The sequence below is a fragment of the Heliconius melpomene genome, chromosome 10 (assembly GCF_056956725.1).
Source record: "Heliconius melpomene rosina isolate 202511_hmr_F chromosome 10, ASM5695672v1, whole genome shotgun sequence".
Classification (NCBI taxonomy): domain Eukaryota; kingdom Metazoa; phylum Arthropoda; class Insecta; order Lepidoptera; family Nymphalidae; genus Heliconius; species Heliconius melpomene.
Genome location: NC_140398.1, coordinates 2,423,013 through 2,447,327, shown reverse-complemented (window position 1 = coordinate 2,447,327; position 24,315 = coordinate 2,423,013). Strand labels below are relative to the sequence as shown.

Below are 24,315 nucleotides of genomic sequence, written 5' to 3'. Positions count from 1 at the left end.
CAGAAAAGTACTATATTCACAAGCCAAGCTTCGGTGACCGAATCCTTAACTGTCCTGGTAGTGCCCTCACTACCCGGGCTAGGGGGAGGTAGGGAGGGTGATGGTTATGGGTTTAAATCATACATTAATAAATAAAGGCCACCAGGCGCAAGTTCACCAGGGTATGACTGAAAACACGACAGGTTATGGGTTAGATGGCCACTCTAGGAAATAAAATATTTAATGTTTTTATCTCTACGCTCCGGCGTCGAGGCAAAGCGCGGCGTTAAGTATCGCCACTCACAGAATGCCTCCATTTAACTTCAAACAGTCGCATTTACAGTCACAATTTAAGCCTCTGCGCCACGACTGTCCTCAAGTAGTTTAATATAGCACCTTATTTTGTTGAATATGATTTTTAGCGAGCTAGTAATGTTTTAAAATGTGAAATAAGGTGTCCAAGTCATCTTGAGTAGAAAGAATTTAAAAAAATAGGTATAATTAATAATAATACTGCAGTTTTTAATTAAAAATATACGTGAAATGGCTATAAGAAAACAACATTTTAAAAAACTAAATTTATTTGAGTAACATTAATTTACATATTAAAAATATTTGTCATTGTTTAACTTTTTTTTAGAAATGAAAAAAGATTATCATTGTTATTTTCTAATTACAAATTAAAACATACAAACAGAGAAATAATTAATAAATTATTATTTAAAAAGGAAATTGGTGGTTAAAAGCTAGTTGAAATTATCTGAGTCAATCAATAAAAAAAAATAGTATACAGGCGGAACTTATCAATAACCTAACTTAAGTATATTTATAAATTGTGGCAATGCTTATTCTTTTATTCGATTTATATACATAATAATATTCTCTAATTAAAAAAATATTTAAAATGTCAAAATACTAACATAAATAATTTATCAAAAAGTGTTTTTATAACTAAGGATTGTATTCTTTAATAATAAAATGAACTATATGTATTTAATACTTAGAACATAAAAAATAATAATTGGTATTAATAATAAAAATAAAGGTATGCAATTTAATCTACTTGAAGGTTAAAAAATTAAGAATATCAGGCCTTAATATATAAATTTTATAATTATTATCACTCTTTAAATGCTAAGTTCCAAAATATTTGTTTAGTATGTATGCAGTATTCGACGGTCTAAACAATAGAATGCCCATAAACCCGGGATTATGAATTATTATTAAAATGATGATTATTACTTCAATTCAGCCATCAAAATTTGCATAATAAAAACAAAATAATATTTGTCATATTACTAATTAATAACGTGCCATAGTATAGTGATATAAAAAATAATTAAAATTATACATTTGGCATTAAAGAAATTACTACTAAGCTGCTAAAAAAATCACAAATTATACAACAAAATTATTGAATAAACTAGATCACTTTTTAATCAATTTTCTTCACATACATGTAGAAGAATTGTCTACAAATACAAAATAAAATATGTCACTATATTTGCATTATAACAATAATATTAAAAATGTAGCAAATTATATATATATATATATATATTTATTAAAATAATTTATTAATGTTAGACAGAGACATCGGCCTCGCGCCCAGCGCCATTCCTGTAACAAACAATTCTGTTAATATCATAGAAATTGACCAGGGTCCTAATTTAAATTTGAAAATCATTCAGCGATTTTCAGTGGGAGTAGGATCTTTTTTTTTCATTTCACGAAGTTTATCCATACCTGTATTTCGTGTGACGCAGTTACGCATAGATACCAATGACATAAACTTACACTTACTACTACAAAAATACTGCTAAAGGTTAAACAGCTTTGAACTTTATCGCCAATATGCGACTCGATATCAGAATGAGGTGCGTGCGGCGGTGTCCCTTTGATAAGTTTATGTGTACGTGCGTCGTCCTTAACAAATGGCGTTTTATTTTACAACGATAATTTTGTTTATTTTGTTTCAAAAAAAATTTTTCACTTTTGGAACAATAATAATAATTGTATTAGGCTTTTATAGAGTAGTTAAATCTGTGGTTTCATTAAAAGTGGTACTCACTCTGTATACATTTGGCATTAAACAATAATAGGCTTTTCGTATCGTACAATAATTTAAAACTATCGGTCTATTAGTTTTAAAAAAAACATCAATATAAAAATCGTTTTTTAAAAAGCTAAATTTTAACGAAAATTTTCAGGCGCCGTAACGAAAAAATCTGTGATCATTTTTCCAGAAGTATTTTTAAAAAGTACAGGTAATTATGTAAAATTATTCCTAAAAGTTTCATAAGAAAAGCTCAATAAAAACATGTTAAAATGTACTTGTATCATGAAACAGTAAATAATTTTTATTCTCATAACAAGAATTTATTACCTTTAAATTGATTTCTTTAGATATTTACCGAAGTGTTTGCATTTTTTAACAGCCAACTATAGTCTAGTCTAGTCTAGAGCCTGCACAAAAAATATTTCACAAGTACTAAAGTTTTGAATGAAATTATAAACAATTATAGATCCACAGACACATCGGTGGGAGGCAACTACGTAAAGATAATGTAACCAATTTGAATAAAACTAATCTAAAAGATTTAAAATTATTTTCTTTTCCTCGCCTTGGTAAGAAAAACCGCAGCGTTGAGTTCCGCCAATCAACAAGCAATATTTCAAACTTTAAGTGAAAGCGAAAATGGAGGTTCTCTCTGCCGACCCTTATAAATTTATAAATTACTAGCAACCGCCAGCGGCTTCGCCCGCTTCAACTACACAATTATTAATTCAATATACTGAATTACTTTATGTTCTGATATTTCATGTTTGCAGCGCACTTAGTGATTTCTAATATGCACATTTCAATAACTTTGGTACCGTATTAGCGTAATTGCTATAAGAATTTTGAATGGTTTAAAAGAATGCAACCTACATTATCTACTATTTAAGATCAGTTATAAGATTTTTTTTGTAAATATATATATTACCGATTTTTTTAGAGCGTATACTGCAAAATGTACGCAAAGATATGGTTATTTTTTTTATTATGGTTAATATTGCAAAGATATGGTTATTTTTTTTCTTTTTTTTTTACTTTCACCATATGTTAAAAAGAAATATAAGTATTAATTTGAACTATTCAAATAATTTACAATTGCATAAACAGACTTAAAGACGAAATAACTGGCCTTGACAGGGATTCATTTATGATAGGGCTCTTATCACTTTTATGTAAATTTTTGTTATAGAGTATTATTAATTTAAACAAAAAAAATGTTATTCTCATATACTCCCAGTATCAACATGTTGGGCTTTAACGTTTCGAGTAACTATCAGTCAGTATCGCGATCATACGGAAACCAAGAGCAAGTTGGTATCAAAGACACTGGGAGTCACCGGCAGAGCGAGACATTACTTTACGACAAAACACCGATTGGTAATGTAAAGAGCCCAAGATCGGCCTCATATGAAGTACTGTTCTCATCTCGAGGCATGCGCCCCAGTATCATTTGGAACCATATGTTTGCAGACAACTTAGAACCATTTGAATCGGTGAGCATCCAATATTCTGTAAAAGGCTTGACATTTTGGTTTTGCCAGCATCCATCATACCAGTCATTTTTGCATGATTCGCAATCGGAGACAAAAGTAGTTTTAAGCCTCTATTATCGATATATTAATGGATCTAATTCTTAAGTTTTTATATCTTTATAATCAACTTCACGCTGTATCCAGCGCACAGTGGGGTGGGCCGAAGGAATCTAAAGCTAAGATACTCCGTTCCCTATTTTCCGCCCATTTCTGGAGGCATTGCGTATTAAGTGATGGAACTCAACGTCACGCTTTGCCTCGACACCAGAGCGAAGAAATGAAAATATGAATTTAAATAAATATTTCATTTCCTCGAGTAGACATAAAACCTACAACCAGTCGCATTTACTGTAACACTTTCGTGCTTCTGCACCACGACTGGCCTCTTTATCTTTCTTTTTTCAGCTTCACGCACTGTACTCCGCACAGAGTATAGGCAAAGGGAACCGAGCGTTGAGACACTCCTTTCCCCACTTTCCACTAAATTTTTCGAAGCATTGCGTGTTGGGTGGCCGAACTTCACGCCTGGCTTTTGAATTGCTGCTAGAGCGAAAAAATATAAATATTAATATACAATAATGCATTCCCTCGAGTGGAAATCGAACCCACACCCTTGTGCCCCTGTGCCACGAAGGCCTATATATTTTTCATGTGCAGATTTCGCTTTTATATCCTTTAATTATGTGTAGAATATGAAATGCATTATATAGTTAACAGATGTTTTAACTTATATCCCGAAAAACACACCCTTAGGGGTCGAATTTCTAAAAAAAAACTTGTTTCAAAATCCATGTCAAAATCCCATCTAGGGTAGCACGTAGACACTAAAATAATTCGTATGTAAAATTTGAGATTTTTGACCAGCACTTGTAACTACGAAATTGCATATACAATATCAACCCCAAAACTATATGCTTAGGTATCAAATTTAGCAAAATCTCGTCTTAGTTAACAACTACTTCCTATAAGTAACGCTAATGCAAAATTTGAGACTCCTAGCACTTATAGTTACGAAGTTTCATACAAACTATCAACCCTAAAAACAACCCTTTAAGGGTGGAATATTGGAAATTCCCGTCTCCATGTGTAATTGCGTCCTATAAGTGACGTCCATAGAAAATTTAAGACTCCTAGCGCTTATAGTAACGAAGTTTCATACAAACTATCAACCCTAAAACAACCCTTTAGGGGTAGAATATTGGAAATTCCCGTCTCCGTGTGTACTTGCGTCCTATAAGTGACGTCCATAGAAAATTTAAGACTCCTAGCGCTTATAGTAACAAAGTTTCATGCAAACTACCAACCCTAAAAACAACCCTTTAGGGGTGGAATATTGGAAATTCGCGTCTCCGTGTGTACTTTCGTCCTATAAGTAACGTCCATAGAAAATTTAAGACTCCTAACGCTCATAGTAACGAAGTTTCATGCAAACTACCAACCCTAAAAACAACCCTTTAGGGGTGGAGTATTGAAAATTCCCGTCTCCGTGTGTACTTACGTCTTATAAGTGACGGCCATGCAAAATTTGAGACTTCTAGCATTTGTAGTAAAGAAGTTTCATACAAACTTTCAACCCCAAAAACAACCCCTTAGAAGTCGAATATTACAAATTCCCGTCTTAGCGAGCACCTACGTCCTATAAGTAACTCCTATGCTAAATTTCAGATTCCTAGCACATGTAGTTTCTGAGATTTCGTGATGAGTGAGTGACCTTTCGATTTTATATATATAGATATAGAGTAGTAGTAAAAGGCTTCACCTCTGCCGACACTTGCGCGAGTGTTCGCCGCCATTTTCTTCCGCTTGGGCGCGCTCGTTTGTTTGCTGCTAGAAATAAAATATTGAAACGTATTAGGCACTAATATTCTTTTGTGATTGATGAAACTTGAGTTGAAATACAGGATTAGGTAAGGAATAAGTATAAAATAATAAGACGTAATATTTAATTTTTATCAATCCCCTCCTCGTGTTGGTGCTTCAAAGATGCTCTCTATGTAACACACAATCTACATATTTACACCCCTTCCCCTTCACCGCCCTGGTCCCCCTGCCTTTATCGTGTTCCCTGTTTTAAAGATGTTCTGAATTCAATGTATAATGTGTTTACTCTTTTTTGCGAGGTTTAAGCTAAGCTTTGCATCTGTGTGAATGCTAAAAACTTTTTCAAATTAAATTTATTAATCAAGATCAATAAAAAAATCAATCATAAAAAATATATCAATTCTTTTACACCGGACACTATATTATCAGAACTTTCACGTCTAACTAATTTTCAAGTCACACCAACATTGTATATAAACACTTACACAAAGCTTAGCTTAGACCTGGTAGACTGTACTTACCTTTTACGCACGCCCCCGCTGGTTCCTGATTTGGCCCTCCCCCTCCATCCACCCCTCGCCCACTTGGAGGAACGTCCCGCCCTCGCTCCTCCTCCTCTGGAGCTACTAGTGCTTGCTTCTTCGAAAAGAGTCTCGTTGGCACTTTGCTTTTCCATCTCATCTTCGTGTAACATGTAGACACCTGTTGGTCACATTATATTATTATTAGTGTATAGTGTATAACAAAATCAATTAACAGGATTAGTTGTAGTCGTTAGTTGTTCGTTATATATCGAATAATGATCATTCATATTTTTGATATCCCCCATATCTTTTTTTTTTATTTATTTACATCCACCACTGGGAATTACATTAAATTAATCATACAGTAACAGTTTCTTAAATTTAAATTCTTATAGCTAAATGCATTATCTTTTAAGGTGAAAACCACATGCAATAATATAATTACATAACCATGTGTTTAATTATTTTACACAATAAAATAAACAAAACATATACACAAAAAAATAAAATTAAAATTAAAAAGGGACCGATTATAAAAATCTAGAGTTCTTCCGCATTGAATGACTGACAGACACTACTCAGTCCGAGTTGAAATTGGCATATAAGTGAATTTAGACAAAGTGTAAGGAAGCAATAAAAGAGAGTTTCTTGAAATTCCTGTGCAACTGGGAAAAGACGATTTTTAAACCTATGTCACTAACATACTCGCTCATTCACGCTATATTCCACACACAACAGAGTAGGAAACTTAGTGTTAAGACACTCCGTTCCCCATTTTCCGCAAAATTATGTATAAAAAATTGTATGTTTATCAACTCAATCAGTTGATTTAGAAGCCTTTTTTCCTGTGCTCTAAAGAACCGTACATAATATTGGATATTAATTTCAGCTTGATACTTCTCGTCATCTCTAGATTAATAGATTAGTAACACATGGATAACAAAGTGATCCTACAAGGGTTCCGTCTTTTCCTTTTGAGGCGCGGACTTAGCCAGCTTCTCGTGCTCATAAGCCTGTGTGAGCGCGAGCAGGCAGTGCGCGTGACGTGTGGCAGTGCAGCGCCAGCAAGTGCACCTCACTCAACCACCTTACATACCCAGCTTCTCGTGCGCGTAGGCCTGCGTGAGCACGAGCAGGCGGTGCGCGTACTTGTCGTAGTTGGCACGCGTGACGTGCGGTAGCGCCAGCATCTGCGCTTCGCAGTCGGGCAGCGCCGCCGCCATCGCGCGCAGCGCCTGCGTGGGGAACAATGACGTGGGGTTCACTCCCGCTGCAGTTCCCATCTCCCTGCGAAGTGGAAATTATTGGCCACAATTGTCCCGAACACGCGAACCCTTCCACTTAAGCTTATTGTTATACAGGTTAGAAGCGTCTGCGCTCCTTTTACGGGAGCGACATAAAGGGTAAAATTTTTCAAACTCATACCTAAAAAAATTTATCCAGATTAGACAACAGTTTAGGAGTTTTTTTTTTCATTTTACAATTCTTCTCTATACTGTACTACGTGTGACGTAGTTACGAATAGAGATACCAATAACGTAATCACCTACTACTACATACACAGTATACTACATTGCCGATCTGACTTCAAATTTCATTCTCAACAAACATACCTGAACGAAAAAGGGTTCTCGTTCTATTTTACGCAATTCAACTTTACCGCCAATATCTACGACCCGATTTCGTGAATGAGGCGTGTGCGATGTTTTCGCTTTGATTGGTACTGTCTGTGTGCGTCATTCTTAACAAATTTTTACAACAACAATTTTATTAATTATTTTGTTCGAAAAAACACTTTCATTAAGGCAAAATCTCTTTTGTTATTGTATTAGGCTTTTATAGAGTAGTTAAAACAGTGCTTTCTTTAAACTATGGTTTCATTAAAAGTGGTGACGACAAAAACACTCTGTATAATTATTCTTTAAAATCTTTACATAAATTGTAGTCTATATATTATTCGGATGTATAATCATTATTCACGTAAATTTTCATCTAAATCCGTCGATTAGTTTTTGCGTCAAAATAGAACAAATATCCATCCTGACAAACTTTCACATTTATAATATCAGTAGGATTAGTTGACATATTCTAAGTACGGGAAATACGTAGTACGGGAAAGTATAGAAGTAAAAATAGTAAATATACCTGCAAGCCTCAATTAAATCAGCATAGCAACGGTTTTCAATAGATTTAATCTGCTGTTGCAAGTCCGACATGTTGGTTGTGCCTTCACTTGCGGTTGGAGTGTTGTCTTTACGCTTCTTCTTCGTCATATGGAACATTACGGGCTTTTTTCCAGATATTAATCTAGAATTCATTGTTTGATTATTATAAATATGTAATAATATAATTTAAATAAGATAATATTTAACGAAATGTTATTAAAAACAAGCTTTATATATGTTTTTATGGTGTGATAGTTTACAAATCAATTCCTTTCATTTGATATTAATTTTAGCGTGGGCCTCAATTGCGCCACTCACCACGCAATCTCTGTAGAAGTCGGCGGAACGTGGGATTCAGTTCCACGCTCTGCCGGAGTCCCTTGTCTCTTGCTCCTCTTTGCCTAACTTGCAATATACAAGATAGAATGATTGTGCGATTATGAAATGTTTGGTTATTTCATATCTATCGGTAGATACTCGCGCAGTATATTAGAAATTAGCCGTTTCAATCTCGATTGCAATGAGATCCCATAAAAATCGGTTAAGCTGTTTCGAAGAGTCATTAGAGCAAATAGCAAGACAGAGAAACAGCCAAAAAATTTGAATAATTTGTTTTTTTTTACTAAATGCACTTGAAAAAACCTTTTTTTTTTTTTTTTAAAAAAAAAGGTGACCTAAGCCAATGCAGCAACTGGAGAGGAATTACTCTACTTTCAGTTCCGTCTAAGGTTTTCTGCAAGATCATTTTGGATAGACTATCAAGAGCCGTTGAACCACTCCTTCGCAACGAACAGGCGGGCTTCCGCCCCAACCGTTCGTGCATAGATCAAATCAACACCCTCCGCATCATACTCGAACAGGCATCAGAATGGCAGAGAGAGCTATACCTAACCTTTGTCGATTTCGAAAAAGCCCATTTGGCAGTCACGTAAATTAACCCGTAGAGTTAAACTCAGGATTTTTGGCTCTAATATAAAGTCAGTGCTGCTTTATGGTTGCGAAACGTGGAAGGTAACCAAAGCTGTGTCGCACCAGCTTCAAGTTTGCGTAAATCGATGTCTTCGCCAAATTCTTGGTATCCACTGGCCCGAACTAATTTCGAATGTCAACCTTCGTGAACTTTGCCGAGAATCACCAATCGACCAGCAAATCAAACGTCGCAAGTGGAACTGGATTGGGCACACGCTGCGCCGAGGTCCCGGCCATATTTCGAAGCAGGCAATGGATTGGAACCCTCAAGGAAAGCGCAAACGGGGCCGTCCCAAGCAAACCTGGAGACGTTCAGTTTTAGACGAGGCGAAAAAGATTGGCAAGACTTGGAGCGAAATCAAACGAGAAGCTGAAGATCGTGCAAAATGGCGAAACTCTGTGGATGCCCTCTGCCCCAACTCGGGGACATAGGAATATAAGTCAAGTAAGTCACTTGAAAAAACACAATTGTTTATAATCACAGACAGACATTTTAATTTAATTCCTATGAATATATAATTAGATAATATTATAATATATAATTAAATAATAAAATTAGATAATACTATAGAACTTACTCATTATAATTCGGTCCAGATGTGACGTAAGTATTAAAAAAGTCCTTCACTTTTGTGTGAAATTCTTTTAAATATTTCTCTGTTACCAGAAGTCGCAGTAGTCTGGTCACATCGCTGCTGCTCCAATTTTCTAAGCTGGAACGTAATATGATAATATATATATTTTTTTAATTTTCAAGCTGTATCCTTCATATAGCACGGCAAGCAGAGGAAACCTAGTGTTAAGACACTCTATTTCTTAATTTTCAGCGTATTTAGTGGCTTTTCTCAACGTTACGCTTCGTCCTCTTACTAGAACGAGAAAATAAAAATAATTCATTCCTCAGCTCGAGAATTAAAATCACAACCGTCAAGCCCTTCCGCTCTGAAGTTAGCTGTAGATAGGTGTGCAGATTATTTAAGTAACGTGCAAAAGTTCAGAAAGTTAAAAGATATTCTGGTTATATTTACCGTTTAAATAAAGCCGTATCGTTGAGAGCTCTAACACGCTCCTGCCTCGAGCCGCGCAGCGCCGCCGCTACGTGCACCAGCGTGAACCGCGCGCTCGTCCTGTGCAACACTTGCGCTATGCATATGCTGTGTTCAGTTACGTCCACTGTCTAGAGGTTTGATAAATAGATAGATAAAATGATTTTTTTTATAGAATATATAAATAGAAGAAACAGAACAACTGTATAGGTACATAACGATAGCTTGCACACGCGATCTTACATCATTTATACATTATAAAACATGTTTGCATAAACTATAATAGTAAAAATATGAGGTTTTTTGTGTTATTACAGATTTTATAATAAAATTCATTAAACATTTTTAAATGGACCTTTAACCTCCATATTCTGGATAGGGAGAGAGAGTACATGTGCGCCAAGTTGTTCTCGTGCACTTGGCGCTCGTGAAGTCACTCACCTCGTACTCAATGGAAGTGGTGCAGTTGTCGCACGGCGCGCCCTGTTCGCCGCAGCGCGTGCGCTGGAAGCTCTCGCCGAGGTAGTCGAGTACGGCCACGCGGCGACACTCCACGCGGCTGTCGCACAGTGCGTACATGTGTGCCAAGTTGTCCTCGTGCACTTGGCGCGCTGCTGTACCGCGCCGGGTCGACGGTTCCTCTGCAAGGTAAACTTAGCTGTATTTCGCTTACAAGTGAGTCAGAGCAAACCTAGTGCTCAAATACTACATCCTCACATACCACCAAATTTCTGAGAATCCATTGCATGTTGAGTGATGGACTCAAAACCGCGGTTTTTCTTTTTACCAGAACAAGGAAATGAAAAGAATTCATTATCTCAAGTGAAAATGGCTAATATGGATTCGAGCGCCAAATACTACGGTCTCTGCATAACTCTCCTGCATAGTCCACTGTTATCAATGTCTTCATACATTTTTTATGCTTCTTACATGCCTTTTTTCCAATTCTTCCGATGTTTTTTTTGCAATTCTTTCTTACACATTTCCTCGACATGCCCAAATCATTTAAAAATCTCCATTACTGATTCTGTCAGCTAAACTGATTCGGCATATCATCAAAATCAAAAATTTCATCACAGAAAACTTATGGTTTATGGTGAAGAATTGTTTTTCCAGATGCTCAATATGACCAAGATGCTTGGCCCACTATATTTCATTATTTCGGCAGTAATTTGACCTGCTTCTGCTACAATACCACATTTCAAATTTTGTGACACTCAATTTTTTTATATTGATTTCGCAATTAGCTATATTAAGATTCAGCTTTCCGCTGTTACCTATTGATGTAGACGCGTTATCATTAATTCATCTCTTTGTAGAATTTCTTTCATCGCGGCAAAACGTGTGGCCGTTTTATTAATATTGCATGTAATAATATAAAGAAAATATATAAAAAATGACTATCGACACTTACTATCCATCATGTTCTGGAGTTTTTTTATATCGGCATATCTATAGTACAAGAGGCAGTGGGCTCGGGCGCCGTCTCGTCCCGCTCTTCCCGTCTCTTGGTAATATCCTTCAACAGACTTGGGTAAGCTGTGATGGATCACAAAACGCACATCTGGTTTGTCTATGCCCATGCCGAATGCTATTGTTGCACAAATCTTGGACGAAAAGAAAAAAAAATGTTACTAGTAAAGAAAGTACTCAATAATTACTTCAAGTAAAAAGAAAAAGCGTGGCGTTCAGTTCCTCTGCTCAATACAAAACATCTCGGAAAAATTGGCAGTGCTTGAGGAACGAAGTGTCTGTACACTAGATTCCCTCTGTCAAACCTGATGTATCCCACATACAGAGAGTAGAGGGTAGGCAGTATATATAACGTAAAGCTAAAAATTATAAAAAAATAATTTATAAATAATATGTAGTAGGTTAGAAAATAAATAGAGCGAGCGAGTGACTCACAACTGTATACTTGTCGGCGAGCCAGTCGAGCTGCACCTTTTTGCGTTTGGCATCGGCGAGCCCCGCGTGGTAGGAGCCGGCTTGCACGCCCGCGCGCCGCAGCTCCTCTGACATCGTGTCGCAGTCGTTGCGCGAAAAACAGTACACTATGCCCGATTGCCTGATAGTGACGGAAAAAATATAGTTTTTTGTATAATACACAAAGTAGGTAGGGCAGACAGACATATCGTTTCTTAGGCACCGCCAAATATTTGAGACAACACAACATTTACATCTACCATTGTAAAACTGAACCAACCTGTGCTTGTACCATATACATAAAGGTAATCAAAATTACATAAAAATGGCATCAGTATAAAAATATATATATTTTTACTTTTACGCTAATTCCAGCACACAGCAAGGGCAGGCAGAGTCACACTTTGTGCCCCTGCGCCATGGCTGGCCTCAAAAAACAAATTTCATGTAATTTGATTTATTTTTAAGCTCATATGAGTAAAACTACCATCTGTCTATATGTATGCAGCTGAAAATATTCTTTATTATAGGAATTTTTGATTAGAGATCATTCATTTTAAAAAATATATTAAGATTTTCGGAGTGATTCCATACAGGCGTCAAAACCTACTTTTCGGACAAAACTGGCATATTTTTAAAAATATGTTCAAAATCGTCAATAAATATCGTATAATAATAATTGAACAAATGTAAATAATTGAACAAATGTTGTCTCGAACAAGCACAGACAAAAATTTTAAAATTTTGTTACGGGATTTTTATATAAACATTACATATGTTAGAGAAACTTACTTAGCGAACTTAGTACGTATAACGTTAATAATATCTTTGTTGATAGTATTTGTCTTCTCCAACATCTGGTATGACAGGTTGGGACGGTTGAAGCTGGAGAGGAACCACTCGCAGTTGGTCATCTGGCAATATATAATATATACTCACAAAGAGTTTTGCAGGACATAGTTTAACTTTTTTATATATTGTAAAATGGTATTAATAAAATAAAATAAATAATAAAATAAATATAATAACTACTGTTGTTACTGTTATTTATTTTTCTTTTTGCTTCACGGTGTATTCCGCCATTCCAGTAGCGACAACCTGGGAACATAGTGTGTAGACACTCCCCTCCAATTAAGATACTTCTGGTCTGTTAAAGCGGGGCTTTCCAAATTCTCAAGCGATTGAGAGTTGCATGGCAAAACTCAACGCCACGTTTTGCCTCGTTGCGGAAGCAAAGATGAATAAATAAAAATATTATTGCCAATCGAACCCAACGCAAATTGCCTACTGTTAAATAACTTGTTTTCGGTCTAACTTTGGTGACTGCTTTGAAGTTAGGCTATTTTAACTTTTGAGCATTGTAAATTAGGGAAGAAAATAATCAAAAGCTAGATTAAGCCTAAATTCAAATGTGCGTAACTATAGCTAACTTCTACTAATCTATAGCTAACTTCAGTGCGATACACGTGTGCGTGCGTTTGTGTACGTGCCTGTGTTTGCTGGCGTGTGTATGCGTATATAAGTGTGTGTGTGTACGTGTGTATGCATGTGTAGTCACCCCGAGCTGCGCCACGATGTCCCTCCGCACGCGCTGCGTGGCGGTGGCGGTGAGGGCCATGAGCGCGACGCGCGGGTAGCGGCCGCGCAGCTCGCTCAGCCGCTTGTAGTCCGGCCGGAAGTCGTGTCCCCACTGCGACACGCAGTGCGCCTCGTCTATCACGAACCTGTTAAAGTACATTATACTATTACATTATACATATAGCAGGGTAGGTAGACTTGTGTTAAAATATCCATTTCCATTTCTGACACACAATTTTATTTTCGACATTGCGTGTTTAGTGGCGAAATTAGTTTTGTATTACTGTTAAAAAGCTCTACAACTGCGTCAGGACGATGCCAACATAAACTTTTTATCTCGAAATACCTGCAAGATAATGATTAACGCCGTACGCCAGTACCTAGATATAGGATATTTTTGCGAACAAAATTTATATACGATTAATTAAGTGTATAACAGCATAGATAAACATACTAAAAGAAGCATCCAATTTTCCCCAAATACAGTTACAAAATATAAACGAAAAAGAAGCATGTGTAAACCTGTGGGGACGTTAGTTGTTAATAATATGATATCACACAAATTTGTTTTTCAGACAATTTAATTTATAGTTATTTAAAAGTAGTAACTACGTTAGAACGCGTTCGATCTAACACCATAGTAGCAATTTATTTGTGTAAGCACAAAATTGCCGGATTCTTGTGATATATGAATGTAGATGTATACATTTCTAATTAATATAAGCGTGGTGTCGACCAAAAAACAACTTCAAATTAGTTTAAAATTTTTATACCAACAAAAGATATGTGAATAAATTAATAATTCATTTATTCATATCTTTTTAATTTTAAATTTTAATTTCGAGTAAAGGAAAAGTGATAATATACACATAATAGACTGCGTGTTATATGTAATTAGATAGTAAACTCAACATTGCGCTTTAAATAAAAACTGGTTTCTCCTGGTAATTGAATATACAAGTATGGTAAATAAAGTCAGACCAATCACTTGAACCACGATGCCGTCTGTGTTACGTTCAAATTATGTTAAATAATGTTATAAAAAATAATTACCATATTTATCTTAAATTTTTAACATAAAATTTGAACAAGTAAGCCGTTGACATAATTTAGCTATCTTTATAAACCGTCTGCATATATGCAAAACGATTAATTTTCGTTAGTGTTTAGTGTGAAATAAGAAAACCAAGAAAATGCGTGTTATAATTGTATTATCTATCTTTTGCCTGATCGGTATTTCACTCAGCGCCCGCGATTTAATAGTGGGCGAAGTGGGTCCAAATGATGTTATGTTATTTCAAGAAACTGAATATTGGGAAGGAGTTTATGCGTTCCAGACAAAAAGGTACATCAGGTATCCAAAACTAAAAAGAGATGAAAACGCTACCATTACAGCTATTTTCATAAAGGACAATAAAAAAGACGGTTCCGGCGGCTACCCGAGGATTTTGGAAGGAGGTGTCGGATATAAATATGTGAGGATTCAGATCAGAAATCTAAAAAATCTTGGATACAATACCACTATTACCATATATGGAAGATATTAAATATACATATTTGAACTAATAGTTAGTGTATGAATAAATATTTGTAATTATATTTTATTGTTTTTGTTGTTGAAGTATAACTCGTATTTTTAAGGGAAAAAAACAACACTACGTGAAAGTTTTAAAATATACTTCTATACTTATAAATAAAATCCAATTGTCTCTTTATGATTTCAATGTAACTGTGTTTTTTTAAGTGCGTATAATTATTTACACGGTACTAAAACACAAACGTACATGAAATATTTTTTTGTCTGTCTTTCTGTTTGTTCGTGCAAATCTCTGGAACAGCTGAACCGATTTTTATAAGATTTTTACTGGTCGATACATTGTTCTTTTAAATACGACAATTTTATTTTTATATTCAAATTCAAATTAATAAAAAAAAAATACCTAGCAAGCTTATTTCGTTTATGAAGTGTGCTCAATGTGTCCCTAAGCCTAGTAGAGCTGCTTAGTTTTTCTGGAGTGACGTATAGCAGTTTGATTCCCGGTTCGGCCAAGGATAATCGTAGATAAACATCGTCGATCACGGCGTTCGATACATCGCCTGACATGTGAGCTGCTGATATCTGGAATTTACATGGAATATGTTAAAATATTTTAGTTAAAAAATAAAAGAACCCGTGGGGCATTGGCTGTAAGCGCGCAGGTTATGGCTTTAAGTTAGACTACTGTAAAGTGTTTGAAACATCATTCAAAAAATGTAAATATATAATACGGGATTAATCCACTTTAATAGTTTCATTTAAAATGTGTAATTATTATTACAAAATAACAAAAAATATCTTATTATTAAATCCTCTTTAAATATATTTGGCAAAAAAAAAGAAAAATAATACAATTATATATTTTATATTCCTTATATAAATTTTAGTATATCACTTACATCTAAAGATTTAAGTTTGTTAACTTGATCCAGTATAAGAGAAATGAGTGGAGACACTACAATAGTGACGCCTGGGGTCAACACTGCTGGGAGCTGGTAGCACAGTGATTTACCTAAAATATATTTAAAGTTAAGAAAGAAGTAGATTCCCTGAATAAATTATTTTTATTTCCTTTGTCCGGTAACAATACACAATGTCTCAAAGATTAAACGGAAAGTGGAAAATCTTAACACTAATTTCTCTCTTGCCTAACAAAGGTGAAACAAAACTTAAACATGTTATGTGAGCTGATGTAAATTTTAATTGAATCTGTGCACACTGAAATTGATCAATAAATACAGTATACTCTTAGATTAAATGCGACTTTAATATGCATTGTGAAATATAATTTCTCACTGGTGAATCTGGTCTTAAGACATTTCACATAACTCAATATGGCATTAAGATCTCAAAACTTAAGCCAAGCTTAGTTAGCTTGGCTTAAGTTTTGAACATACATGATAAAAAAGAAATAAAGATTTAAAAACAAACAGAGGTTTCTTACCTCCTCCAGTAGGCATAATAACAAAGCAATCGTGTCCTAACAGCGTGGCGTTGATCACTCGTAGTTGGTTAGGCCTGAACTCGCGTAAACCGAACGTCTCTCGAAGTGTCTCTCGGAGGACGACAGAGTGTGGGTAGTCTTCTCTGCTGAATTTGTCTAAAAATATTATGCATTTTATTTTTGTATGTCTGTTTCAATGTTTTTTATAGATTCAGGCCATCGTGGCGTAGCGGCTGTGCCCGGCTGACTGTAAGCTGGATGATTGTAGGTTCGATTACCACTAATGGGAATAATTGTATTTAAAATATTTTGATTTCTTTGGTAACCAAAACGCGGCATTCCAAAAACATTTCCGCCACTTACCACGCACTCTAAAATTAAAACGTTACATATGGAACATAATGTTTTAATACTAAAATTTAATAATTTAGAGGTAAAAGTGAGTATCAATACAAAATCAATACAAATCAATAAACAAACTTATCAAGACAATATAATAAATAAATATACCTTTAATCTCATCGTTAACATTTTCAATTTCACTTGTATCCATCATGGCACTGACATCTTCCGTACTCTTCTCCAGTTCTTCTATCTTATGGAGAATATAATCATCTTCGTAATCTTCCGGCCTGTATTCTGGCCAGTCTCCCAAATCTCCCATATCTTCTAAATCTCCCTTATCTTCTAAATCTCCATCCGACAATACTATTGCACTTTCCTCACTTTCAATATCTAATTCATTATTTTTAGGGGGTGAAAAAGAACTAACAGGGGGTTGAAAGGGAACTGAACTGGCTGGTATAGGAGCTTTGGGAACCTCTGACTGTATCGGCTGTAACCTGTTTGATGCGATTTTAACTCTGTCTAAAATACTAGATGTGGATGGCTGTTCAAAAGAATCATTGTTATTTATGCTTTTTCGTGTTTTAAAAACAAAATTACGTTTTGGACTATTTGTACTGTCACTCATACTATCTTTATTATCGGTAGGGGAATTTGAATCTAAGGAAGATCTCTTAGTGCAAGGTTCACAGTAAATCGATAGTGAGCTGTTTGTTTCCTTCAATTTTTGTTCAAGATTTATTTTTGTTTTTAATCTTTTTAGAAGATATTCATTTTTGCTATTAAATGTATCATCATATCCTGAAAGATTTTGAGCTACATTTTTTGGTAATTTAAATAGTATGTTAGTCATTTTCTCTAATAAGTTAATATACATTATTTGGCATTCGTTAATTTCATCTTTTGACATAGTGCTTTCCTGAAAATATTTTTAAAATTTTGGTTATAACTGTATATTAAAGTATGATAAAACTATCTTAGATTTTTGTTTAAAATTTTTTAGTAAATAGCCATCTCCCTTGCCAAGCGCTTCAGAATTCCAACGTAGCTTGATAAAAATGGCTTAGCGGTAAGAGCGCTGCGAAGCGAGTGCGAATTAATAAAATAAGTAAAACGAAATACACTTACATCTCCTTTTATCAAACGACTATTAAAAATTATAGATATTTCGCTCATTAAAAGCTTAAAATTAATCTTTTCTTTGTTACAAATTAAAGGACTTAAATTTTCTTTAGGAAAGGAATTTTTAGTTTCTGTGATCACTTCTTGTCTTGAGGATGTTGCGTTTTCTATTGAATTATCGTTTGTCATCTAAAATAATTAAATTAATAAATTACTTGAATATATGATCACTACTCGTTTTCAGAACACTATGTATGGTTTTATAAAGAAAAACAAATTCAAAAATGTTTCTTACTTTTATTCTGACAAAGTGAAATATCATTTATAATATCAATGTAAACTTACTTTATTAGTTGTGTTACAAGATCCATGTACTGGGGGCGACACTGGAATAATGATATATGTATTTATTTTATAAATATTTTATTATATCATATAAAACTCAAGAAGTGGATGTGAACTCTATAGAAGTCTGTGTCTTAATGTCAAAAAAGCTTTTAAAATTGGACGGGAAACGGGAAAAGGAGTGTCTTATCACTAGGCTCCCAGGCTCGATATGCCTGCTCAGCTATGTGCAGGATACAGTGTGAAGTTAAAAAATCACGCTCTACCTAGCAGGGTAGAGAGAGGGTTAAAACATTCCATTTTCCGCTTCCCGCCCAATTTTCGATGAGGAACTGAGCGCATCGCTTTGTCTAGTCACCAGAGCGAGGAAACGAAAACAATTCATTCCCCAAAATAAAATCATCAATCAGATCTACAAGCTTCGTTGCACTGCGCCTTGATGACCATCTGTTGTATTATATAAAGAGGAAGATATTATTATGGTTTCTTTAAATTAAACTCTTTAACCAGATTAATCATATATTTTGTCTTTGACATTTTTGGAAAGCAACGTTTCGAACACTCTGCAGGACAAGAATATAAGAAGAATATTATATCGGTTTTGGTTACAGATATAAAACATTTTTGGACTAGCAACCCAGTTGTGACTTCGTCTGCTAGAAAGTGATATAACTTTTTTTATTTATAAACAGATTGAAATAAAACAAAAGCTAAATGTCCAATTTATCGCTATTTTCAACTAAGCCTGTGTGTCCGTTAAACTGGGAAAGAAAAAATATAATTCAATTATATAATAAATTCTTACCACTAGAATGACTGGTTGACGACCTGGTTTTAAAAACAAATATTTTCTTTTTGGGTGCATCAGTATTTGAACTGGAAAAAAGTATTATTAATCATTGAAAAAAATAAGTAATCAATAAAAGGATAACTGAACATTACTGCTATTAAAACTTATCTTTGCTATTAAAATACAAATATTTTTGTTGTTATACATATGTATAATCTTTTGCCTTAAGTTGGTAGTATCTTCTATCTATTTTATCATCTACAACTAACATTGTTTTTAAAATAAAAGCAAAAAAAGGTAAACTTTTCAAAACTTCACCTTAAAAAACTCTTACTAAAGTTTAGTTTACTTTGAGGAATTTAAACAGCTTAAGTTTCCTCCTCAGAACCCATTTTTTTTATTATTACAATAACAACATATTTCAGTTTCTATCATGCATATAAGAGTGTAGGCAATAAGAACCTAGTGTCAAGGCAGTCTGTTCTTTTTACTCTATTTTCACCTAAATTGAAGACTAACTTGCTTCATCTTTCCTTAGCTAAGAAATAATATGTTCATTTTGTCCTTATTCATTCCTCTCAGTGGGTATTGAATAAGATTTCTTGTTATTCAAGATATTCTGATTTCTTTTTACATTACCATATATCACATAAAAGATAAAAAAATTAGTGACACACAAACAATCTTAATAAAAATGATCTCTTACCTATTTGAGGAACTTGTATTCCCATTTGTGCAAATGTTATCATTATGCATTTTGTGTGTTATTTGTTATCATTAAAAGTATATTATTATAATCTTGATAGCTGAAAATACATGATAATAATAATGTTACCTAATGATAAGAAAATAATTGAAGCTTTTATGGTGCAGTGGCAAAGCATGTGATTTTAAATGCAACAATCTTGGTTCGATTCCCAAGAACAAGAAACCCCGTCTTGACTAAAATTCAGCAAATAGAGAGGAATGAAATATATTAATACAAGTTCCTTCTGCCTACCCTATCATATGCAGGATACAGCATTAAAACTTTAAAAAAGTCATTGTTTGATTCAATTTACCACAATGAGGGAAAGAAAATTATTTTTATAGCCTCATGCTGGATCCTGCAGCTATCAGAGTAGATAGACAGAACCTGTAATAATAACAATCAGGATATCATTAAGACACTCTATCCCCTGCCTTCCACCATTTTTTAAGGCATTGCCATAACTCCATACATTGCTTCATTAAGTAACAGAGTGAGGAAAGGAAAATACTAAATACTTGCGACCTGCTCGCAGTTTCACACATTCATGTTTTTATGATCTAATGTGTATTACTTTTCTGATCTAATAAAATTATCATTGCAAAAATTATATCCATACATTGAAAACTAAAGTATTGGTCAATTCAATAAAATTGTTTCTTTGTAACAGTATAATTCAACAAAATACTTCATATTGATATAACTTTATATTGAAATTTTGGAAAATTAAGAAATGTTCTATACACTATACATTTTTATATTGGTATAAAAAATGCTATTTTACAAATATAAGAAAGTTATAAAAAGTTCTCACAATTTCTGTTTAATATTCTGTATTGGTTGATTTTCAAAAAAGTGTTCTTAATAAAATATTATGAATCATCTGAACACAGTAATTGTAAATGATTAAAGAATGTTTTATTAATTTGGCAAAGTTTGGCACGGCTGTATTTTATCTACAATTAGCAACCCACGCGCGGCATCACCCGCTTAAACTTATACCTATCAGTATAACCTACCATTATAAATAACATATTTGCCAGACTATATCAGAATATGTGTAGCCAGTTAAAGTATAGGCAAATTATACAAAATCTTTACTTAATATTTAGCCAATATGTTATTCCAATGTGTAAGCTATATTATTTTAAAGTTTCATCTAAGTTCGTTCAGTATTTTTTGCGAAAAAGTGGAACCATCCTCACAAGTTTTCACATTTATAATATTAGTAAGATATATATTAATAATGTGTAAAATTACAAAAAAAAATAACTTATTAGAATAAGGTCTGACTTTTCCGAAACAAAAACATGTAACATAGCATAAAAGAAATTATAAATAATTACATAAATCAATTAACTCAGTTTTTTTATTTAGATTAAAATGAATAACATTACCTCGTAATTCTATTATCAATGTAATTTCTAAATTGTTTTATTTTTATACACAACACCTTATAGAAGACATTTATTATGTTAAAGTTTTATAAGTCAATTGGAAAAATACATTTTGTAGTACTGGATTAGAAACTCTCCTTCTAATCAAATTCTTGTTTACATAAAGATAAGAAATATTATGAGAATATAACGTTTTGCCGCAATTTTAGTTGATAAATGACACTGACATTACGTACATGACGTACGTGATAGCCATAGAAAAGTAAAACTTACACAGAAACATAATTTGGTCTTTACGCGCGTTAGCGTAGCGTGAGGTAAAATGTAAAACACTATTGGACAGTTTATAACTGTTTGTATCCTTGTATTTGTCTAATTTTTGGTGTATTTTTACTTAGTGAATATTTTGCGCCATTTAATTAAATGAAATTTTAGTTGTCTATTAAAACTCGGATTTCGACTTAAGTAACTTGGTTTCACAACTATACCTTAAACTTTTACTCGCCAAGTGCAAAATTAAATTACTAGTAAATAAATAGAACAGAATTGCACTAGCACCTTTTTAACATAAATTATTTTAAAATAAGCATGTAATAAAAAACTAATATTTATACAGATGATAAATGGGTTTAAGTATTTGAAATATTATCTTTAGTGTATTATTTTGTTAATTCAGAATAAAAACAGAGTCATTTCAGGTTTAAAAATGCTTTTTTTACTATAGACTAGAAAAAACCTTGATGGATTCTTTGCCATGTCTGCCATGAATGCTCGTCAAGAACAAACTGACGCGCTCGCAAGCTTGTGAACGATTGGAGCCTGTGATACCTACTTGCCGAGATTCTGCAAGCATAGCGTAACAGACGTTGTACCACAGAGTACTTTCTGACATACTATACCTGTGGGACCACCATAGATAATACACATATACTAGAGAGTAGAGACCACTACTGGGGACCACTGATAAAGTTTTACCCAGTGGCGTAGCGAGCTTAACTCTCGCCTGGGGCAAAATACTTTTACAGCGAACAGGAACCCACCAGGCGAACATAATATAATTTCATATGTATGTTTAAATAATTTTGCGGACTATTTGACCCCCCCTTGCCCCCCTCACTACGTCACTGGTCATACCTCCCTGTAGAATACAAATAATTTAGTTAGAAACAATCTCATGAGTAGAAAATGAATCCATAAAAATCTTTATAACAAAATACTCCCCAATTACCCTACGTTCCCGTTGTTATTCTTAAGCAACAAGAAATACGGCATTATATCATTTACAATCACATATGTGAAGAGGTCCTTGAGACAGACCTATTGTAAGCCTTAAAGCGGGTCACACGATAATAGATTAAAATAAAGAGACAAATCATAATTGATGTTTTCTAAGAACACTGCCATTTTAACCTTAAGGCACTACTAGGGCGTGCTTTCAATGCAACTGCCTACCTACTTTATCTAACAGTAACGACATTTTTTGGATTCATCTTAAACCTTATGTCATAGCTTAATAAAGATGCGACGTGTCTTTGTGTATAATACAAGGAAACAGAATAGAAGATGCAATGTAATTGTCTAATATAATGAGTCATCCATGGCTGCCTATGCTATGAAGGTATCGTCTAACCTTGCTGCTAAATATGGGAATGAAGAGATACTGATTTATTGTTTGTTTTATTACGTAACAATAATTTAATGAAACACGTATTGCGGTACTAATGTAACAAGGTAAAATAAGGTTTTCATATATGAAATGTGCTATCATTTCATCTTTACCTATATTATGAAGTTTATATACAATATACTTATATATATATTTAAAATAAACAATATTATTTCACGTATTCAGCGTGCGCGTACCAGGCCAACTGCATTATAGGGAATGAAACTTACATAGCGGTATACTATAATATGTAACTCAAAAAAAATTTCCCTATAAACGACATCAACGCGATAAATTTGGAAAAAAATGATATTGGTAAAATATTTTATCTAAAATCTCAGTGTGTTGCTTTTACATGTATGAATTGCGTTTAGAATGTGCCATTTTTAAGAGTTTTTTTCTATTGTTATTTTTATGGTACCTTGTTACCGTCCATTCGCCACTTCCCGACCATTCATAAGCATGATTAATTTCTCAATATTGATATTATTACATATTTTTAGGATTCTGTAAGGGAAAAGATAAAAACGGAACTGTTACGTCTTTCCGTCTATTAAGGCCATTTATTTATAATTGATTTGATTTTAGGTTTGGATTCCTCCACGCAATCAAGCTGAATTTAATATGAAATATTCAGGTCTTCTAAACACAAGATACTCGAGCATACACATTTGCAATATGTTTTTCCTACATTTTGAAATTTGCCTTGTTATCAAAACCTATAGGCACCTAACATTTATAAAATTTTGCAAGACGTGAGAACTTAAAATACAAGTTAAGGAAAAATTAAAAAGTGAAAAATTATAGATATTTTATAAAAAAACATGAAGGCATTATTTTTCAATATACTTTTGTAGTCATTGTTAAATATGAAACCGTAAGCTGTCCAGTAAGCTGGAGGTAAACCACAAATTGGCGTCAAAGTCTAAAAGCATTGAACTTTGCCACAACGAAACATGTCATTTACTGTTAGTTGAGGTTAATCAAAAATGTAACCATTTTATTATTATAGGTGAGTTACTATATTAAACCAAGACCAATGACAAATATATAAAACCTATGTCAGTTATCTAGTGTATAATATTGTAATTTTTATAGGTTTTTTAAAGTTTTATTCTATATCTCGCATATAACTGGGTAGGCAAAGGGACCCCAGTGTTATCACAATCCGTTCACTACTTTCCGCCGAATTTTCAAGGCATTGCGTGTTGAATGATGGAACACAACGCCGCACTTTTACCTTGGTACCATAACTAAGCATTGAAAATATAAAAAAAAATAATTCATTCCCCCGAGTGAGAATCGAACCCACAAAGGTCGCG

At 33.8% G+C, this 24,315-nt stretch overlaps 1 protein-coding gene across 4 annotated transcripts; it reads right to left on the bottom strand.

Annotated features, from left to right (window-relative positions):
- Positions 1 to 542: 542 nt before the first annotated feature.
- On the bottom strand, positions 543 to 21,547 carry LOC146535150 (ATP-dependent DNA helicase Q1-like). Of its 4 annotated transcripts, XM_085191143.1 has the most exons (22): positions 21,328 to 21,546; positions 20,244 to 20,317; positions 19,889 to 19,988; positions 19,198 to 19,268; positions 18,393 to 18,433; positions 18,054 to 18,236; positions 17,091 to 17,844; positions 16,581 to 16,736; positions 16,036 to 16,148; positions 15,540 to 15,718; positions 13,580 to 13,745; positions 12,814 to 12,935; positions 12,004 to 12,163; positions 11,510 to 11,702; positions 10,537 to 10,736; positions 10,078 to 10,226; positions 9,628 to 9,762; positions 8,061 to 8,222; positions 7,012 to 7,202; positions 5,913 to 6,093; positions 5,330 to 5,397; positions 543 to 1,599 (listed from the first exon to the last, which is right to left on the bottom strand). In XM_085191143.1, exons 3-22 carry the CDS (start codon positions 19,936 to 19,938, stop codon positions 1,544 to 1,546), a joined length of 3,330 nt encoding a protein of 1,109 aa, XP_085047269.1. In that variant the 5' UTR covers positions 19,939 to 19,988; positions 20,244 to 20,317; positions 21,328 to 21,546; the 3' UTR covers positions 543 to 1,543. The 4 variants fall into 4 exon arrangements, with proteins under 4 accessions (XP_085047269.1, XP_085047268.1, XP_085047270.1 ...); XM_085191142.1 differs by lacking the exon at positions 20,244 to 20,317; XM_085191144.1 differs by lacking the exon at positions 20,244 to 20,317 and having other exon boundaries at positions 5,330 to 5,394.
- Positions 21,548 to 24,315: the final 2,768 nt, after the last annotated feature.